General features: G+C 58.0%; 3 protein-coding genes across 3 annotated transcripts; 2 read left to right on the top strand and 1 right to left on the bottom strand.

The window, feature by feature from the left end:
• Nucleotides 1-26: 26 nt before the first annotated feature.
• BO86DRAFT_327443 (Saf4/Yju2 family protein) lies at nucleotides 27-1136 on the top strand (the record flags this gene model as incomplete). Its single annotated transcript, XM_025668610.1, has 1 exon — nucleotides 27-1136. A coding segment is annotated over one exon (1110 nt), but the record flags the coding sequence as incomplete, so codon positions are not given.
• Nucleotides 1137-1339: 203 nt separating this feature from the next.
• Nucleotides 1340-2828, bottom strand: BO86DRAFT_405314 (phosphotyrosyl phosphatase activator; the record flags this gene model as incomplete). Its single annotated transcript, XM_025674073.1, has 3 exons — nucleotides 1340-1747; nucleotides 1798-2149; nucleotides 2200-2828. 3 exons carry the CDS (start codon nucleotides 2826-2828, stop codon nucleotides 1340-1342), a joined length of 1389 nt encoding a protein of 462 aa, XP_025521626.1.
• Nucleotides 2829-3122: 294 nt separating this feature from the next.
• Nucleotides 3123-5894, top strand: BO86DRAFT_394025 (uncharacterized protein). The gene is made up of 2 exons (XM_025673153.1): nucleotides 3123-5426; nucleotides 5488-5894. The coding sequence occupies exons 1-2, from the start codon at nucleotides 3245-3247 to the stop codon at nucleotides 5679-5681; spliced, it is 2376 nt and encodes a 791-aa protein (XP_025521625.1). The 5' UTR covers nucleotides 3123-3244; the 3' UTR covers nucleotides 5682-5894.
• The last annotated feature ends 98 nt before the right edge of the window (nucleotides 5895-5992 follow it).

Below are 5992 nucleotides of genomic sequence, written 5' to 3'. Positions count from 1 at the left end.
TAACCCCACACTAACCCCCCCGATGAAGATACGTCCCCCCGGACCAAGAAGGCACAACAACCGGCAATGCCCTGCACCAGAAACACCCCCTGGGCGCGCGCGCGCGCCACCTCAAGACGACGGGCAGCCTGATCGTGCGCTTCGAGATGCCCTTCGCCGTGTGGTGCACCACCTGCCGACCCCACGAGACCCTCATCGGCCAGGGCGTGCGCTTCAACGCCGAGAAGAAACCCGTCGGTCGATACTTCTCCACCCCCGTGTACAGCTTCCGCATGAAGCATGGCCCCTGCGGCGGGTGGATCGAGATCCGCACCGATCCCCGGAATACCGAGTATGTGGTTGTGGAAGGCGGGCGGCGGCGGGATTATGGCGATGCTGCGGGAGGAGGAGGCGGCGGCGGCGGCGGGGAGGGGGGGCAGGGGGAGATTGTGGTGCCGGGGATGGGGTTGGCGCAGGTGGGAAGGAAGATTCGTGGGGAGGTGGATCCGTTTGCGCGGGTGGAGGGGAAGGTCGAGGATCAGCGGCGGGGCGCGGGGGCGAGGGAGCGGATTGGGGAGTTGCAGGTGCGGCAGGCCCGGGATTGGGAGGATCCGTATGAGAACTCCCGGAGGTTGAGGAGGGGGTTTCGGGAGGAGAGGAAGGGGTTGGAGCGGAAGGCGGCCGAGACGCAGTTGTTGCGGGATAAGTTGAGTCTTGGGATTGAGGTCGTCGAGGAGACCGAGGAGGATCGTGTCAGGGCTGGGCTGGTGGAGTTTGGCGAGCACCCGGGGAATCCGTCCACCAGCACCCGGCTGAAGCCGCTGTTTGCGGGGGGCCCGCGGGCTCGATCGACGGGCCAGGGGGAGGATGCGCCGGCGTCGCGCAAGGCCTTGTTTCGCAGTGAGTTGAGGGGCAATACTCGCGCGGCGGTGGATCCGTTCCTCAGTAGTGATTCGAGTGAGTGGCGGCCCGAGAGCAAGAGACGGAGGACTGTTGCGAGTAGTCGGCTTGCTGAGGAGGAGGAGGCGGCGGCGGCGGCGGCGAGAGGTAGCAGCGCCACGCCTGACTGTGAACCCGTGAGGACGGCAGAGACCACGCCGCCGCCGCCGCTGCTGGCTTCGGCTGGGCTGGTGGATTACGCGTCGGATTCTGATTGATTCTACATGGTGCATATGCTACATTGGCGTTCCTTGGTTGTTTGTGATACCCTGGGTGGTTGTTGATATGTCTGGATTATCATATTGAGTGTTATGACTGCATGGCTGCATGCCTTCTACTCTGAAGATCGTGATGTAAGAATATGAGCATCATTGATGCGTAGGGTATATGGTGGACAGTAGAACTTTTGAAGATGGCCAGCTTACTTAGCCCAAGGGGCCTTGGTGGGCATGTCCTCCTGGGCTGCCGGTCCACCCGGAGCCGGCCTTTGCTGGGCACTCGCCCACGGCGCTCGGGTAGGCGCCATGGGTCCTGGGGGTAACCGTGAGGTATCAGGGAGAATCGGGGCTCTTGCTGGGCCTCCAGCCCAGGGTGCAGCTGTGCCACCACCCGCGGGGTTTGCCGGTGAGCCGGCAGCCCAAGGAGCCGTGGTCCCCGGTGCAAGAGACGGTTCCTGGGGTCGCGACTGGGGCCCTGAAGCGGCATGCACCGTAGACGGAGGGGGCACCGCATTGGGGTCGCGATCCCAGCTGAACAAGGATCCAAAGGGAAAATGCTGGACGACGGGGAACTTGGATAGAACTTCCGCATTGTACATCTTGATCATACCCTAGCCGCTGTCAGTTGCCAAAATTCCTGCTGGGTCCGGCGCAAACGTACCTTGTTGATCTTGGCCCAGCCAGTGCGGATGCCCGAAATATCGTAGAGCATCGGACTATGTTCCCAGAACGGCCCCTTCTTCACATCGTAGATGAACCCAATAGCCGAGAAATACAGGTTGGTTTGTCTCTCCCGTTCCACGACGGCCGCCTTCGCGACACCGTTGGGGTCAGGTGCCTCAGGGAGGGAGCCTTCCTCAGGTACTTGGTCCGTTTGCGAAAGCGCCGGGGCGTACTGCGCCGAGCCGAAGATGTAGGGAATGAACGAATGATCGTCTAATCCCCACACGCCGTGAGACCCGGCCGGCTCCAGGGTGTAGGTCTTGATGATGATGCGGACGAGTTCCAGGTAACTCATTCAGGTTTAGCAGGATATTGATCTTTGATTGGACGTCAAACTCACGGTTGGATCACGCCCAAAACGATGGCGCGTTCCTCCACCCCAGGGGTGTTCTGAGGGAACCCGTTTAGCTTCCATAGGGCTCCCAAGAAGGCTAGAAAGCTCAGCTCGTGACCCGTGCCGTAATCGAGGCGTTGGGGACTTCCCCAGCTCCCCAGAAAATAGGCCTTCAGCTCTACTTCGGCTGTCGGGCCGTTGGGGTCGGACGATTTAGTCTTCAGAAGGTCTGCGGGCAGGCACTCTTCCAGGAGGCTCGAGACGCGGCTCTCCACGATTTCATACCACCGGCGGAAGCTGATGTTCCCGAATCTGCGGGGCCCCTTATCGGGTGGTGCTTCTTCTAGGATCGCTTCCAGCTTGGATAGTAGCTGCTGCAGTTGACGGACGGGGGCGGAGTACTCGACCGCATCGGATCCCACAGGCCAGGTCTGAACACGCCCATCTGGCAGTTTGGCGGGGAACATGGACCGGTTGAGCTGCAGCAAGAAGGTCATAATGTCCACATAGCCCCTGGAGCACAGGAACTCTGACACATCCTGGTGCTCGTGGATGCGTTTGATGGGCTCCCTGAAGCTGTGTCCCGCGGAGGGGTCAATGACAGGCAAGACACGGACCAGCCCGTTTGCAGCCATCGTGGAAATTGGTGTGACTGTTTCTTTGTCCGAGTGATGGAGGAGTCTCAGCGATCAGGTGGTCTAATTGTCTGATCTGATAGATCAATTTTTTGGGGCTGCGCCAACAGGTTGCGTTGCCCTCGTGAAAGCCGTGGTTGTGGTGGGACGGACGGGCAGCGAGTTGTTGCTGTTGTTTGCTTGGCCGCCCTCACTTATCGATAACGGGTCGATGACGCTTGGATGGACTAGACTAGTGACTTTAACTATGTAGTGTGTTATCGATTGTTTTGGTCCGACAACCCGCAGCCGCAGCCCAGCCGCAGCTGTCAGTCGCAACCCCCTGCCCTTTTTTCCCCCTCATTCTAAACTCAAAATGCTGTGAAGGAAATGCAACTGCGTGTCCCGTTGAGGTTCAAATCCCATGGGCGTTCAATATGGCGAAATCCCCGCAGTCCGCCGCGTCGCGACGCAGGAAGCGTGATTCCACCACGCAGTCGGTGGATTTTTTGAACACAGTGATGCACAAGGCTTTGCCCTCCAAATCCAACATCAACTCTCCAGATACCCCGACACGCCGTACACGCCGCACCACTCTAGCGGAAATCCGACCGTCTCGCGAGGACCTGTGGGAGATTCCGCGATCTCCTGAATTGGCCCCAGCGTCGGAGCCCCGACGCCGACCCTCGACGAAACTCACCACCGTCCAGACATCGTGGAAATCTCGACTGCGAGGCACTTCAGAGGATGAATCTGGCAGAGAGGTGATTACACCCGGGAGCGAGGGGCTACACAATGGTGGGGCTGCGAATAGCAACAGCGGGGGAGGAGGTGAGGGCGCTTACGACTATGCTGAGGATGATGAAGATGCGGAGGTTCTTGCCAACGTTGGAGACGAGGAAGCCTATGGGTCTGAGGATGACACCGAGATGATTGATGTCCAAGAGGAGGGGTCCTTGGAAGACGATCCACCTCAGTTGAATCTTTTCTCCGATAATGATCAAGAGCTTACACCTGCACAGCATACATCCAGTTCGTCTTCCGTGGCCGATGACGATGAGTCGCAGCTACAACCAGTGAAAAGACTGGCGAAGCCGAGCAGTGCCCGCTCGCATCTAGCCGAAGCCATGGATGACTCTGGGGACGAACAAGAGAATGGCCCCGAAGCATCGGGCAGCAGCCAACGACGATCCACAAGGCCATTTTCTCAGGCTGGAAGCGATAATGAAGAAGAAGTGGAAAGTTCGCCAGATGAAGCATCGGGTGACGACGACTCAGATTCTACGGGCCAGACTTCAACAGCTGCGGAGGATCGTACCGAGCGGCGAGGAAAGGCCTCAATCCCAGTGGAAAAAGGCCTTAGTCTCAAGCCTATCGGTGAAAAAGAGCGAAGGAGAACACGAGGAACAGCAGCAGCACCTCCCAGCTCCTCGCGAAGCCGTGCTGTCGGAGTATCAGCCCCAAGTCGAAAAGAGCCACCCCCGGGACGATCAACCAGGTCGGTGACTACAAGAAACCAAGGTGGAGCAGATCCATCGCACCATTTACGGACTCGCAATCAACCTCGAAAAATCCAAGACACGCCTGATGAAGCCCGTGAAGCCTCCGCAGACGATGCGAACCACCCCACTGGTTCAAACGACGACCGCGATAACTCGGGCGATTCGGGCGTGCATTCTACTGAGGCCGAACCGTCCCCGATTGCAACCCCAAGGAAACGAAGACGGACCGCTGTCCGAGCCCCAAGCGTGCAAGCACCGCCGTCCCGCCAAGAGGCAGATGTAGCGCAGCCGACTCCTGGATCACCACATTCTGGAAGCACCGACTCTCAAGTGGATCCACATTCGCAGAGTGGATCGGATGAAGATGGCGATTCCAGCCAGAGCTCGGACAATGAATCGGACTCCTCAGCGGACAGTCCGTGGTTCGGGAAAGCGTCCGAGGAGGATGGCCAAAAGAAAAGTTGGAAGGCTGTTATCAGGCACGGTCGGAGATCCACTCGATTGAATGAGTCGTACAGAACTACTGAGCTCGACTCGATCCGAAAACCGATCTGGTCGATGATCGCGCTTTACAACAACCTCGTAGAACGCTCCGAGGCTGGCGAAGGGCCTTCGGACAATGAAGTCGCCCGTTGCGGTCGACTGCTGAGGAAGGCCAACGAGAAGCACGAGAAGCTGCTCCACAAGGTCTTCAACTTGGGCAAGGAAGGAAGTACCCGGGCCGACAAGAAGCAGGGGGTGGCCCTGGTGCAGGCCTTCTACAAGGAGATCATTCCGCCTATGGCGAAGGTTGTGTTCCTCTGCTACGAGATCTACCATGCCCACGAGAATCTCTTCAGTGAGGCTTATGGCAACCTTTGTGACCATCTGACTACGCTGTCCGAGTGGATTCAGTGGGTAGACTCGATCTCTGGCTATCTGGATCAACCGAGCTGCGTTGAGTCGGATCTTCGTCGCGCCCTAGGAGAGCTCGTCCAGGCCTTGAATTATGGCCGACTGAAGAAGGCGCAACGACCGAAGCCCCCCGAGAAACAGAAAGGGCCGCCACGGGGGAACCCGAACCCATGGACGCCGGATGAAGAGGATGCTCTTCGCCAGGGATTGCAGAAACATCCCGGTAAGTGCTTTCATACCCTGATCGAAGTTCTGGATTGAGTGCTGAAGAGATGATTCTGTAGAGAAATCGACCAACCGTTATAAGTTGATCATGGGGGATTTTCGGCGGCGGCTTCCGAAGCGCGGCATCATCGACCTCCGCAAGAAAGCTCGAGAGATGTATGAACAGTACATGTCGGAGATAGAAGAGGAGTTGACGACGGAGGAGGGCCGGAAGAAATGGGAGTGGGTGACCAACATCCCCGGGTCGCGTTGATAGTAAATTTAAGCATTGTTGCTGTTGGTGGTGGTGTTGACTTCCTCCCAACCACGGGGCATGGATGGAGGACGGCGGGTGGTCGTAACCATGGATCGATCCATGGATCCCATTGTTGTGGATAGGCGGGGAACGGGAGAAAGGGGAAAGGAGAAAGGGGATAAATCCACAACGAGAGATTCAATGCACTGTAAATATGTAAATATAGTCGGGAAACTCAATGCCAGATGTTGTTCCGGCGTTATACATCATTGCCAACAAATAGTGTTTGTTTCTGGTTGGAGGGGAAGGGGAAGCTCCTTTTCTGGGGG

This window comes from Aspergillus japonicus (assembly GCF_003184785.1).
Source record: "Aspergillus japonicus CBS 114.51 unplaced genomic scaffold BO86scaffold_156, whole genome shotgun sequence".
In the NCBI taxonomy this organism is placed as follows: domain Eukaryota; kingdom Fungi; phylum Ascomycota; class Eurotiomycetes; order Eurotiales; family Aspergillaceae; genus Aspergillus; species Aspergillus japonicus.
This window is presented reverse-complemented; position numbering and strand designations above follow the sequence as displayed.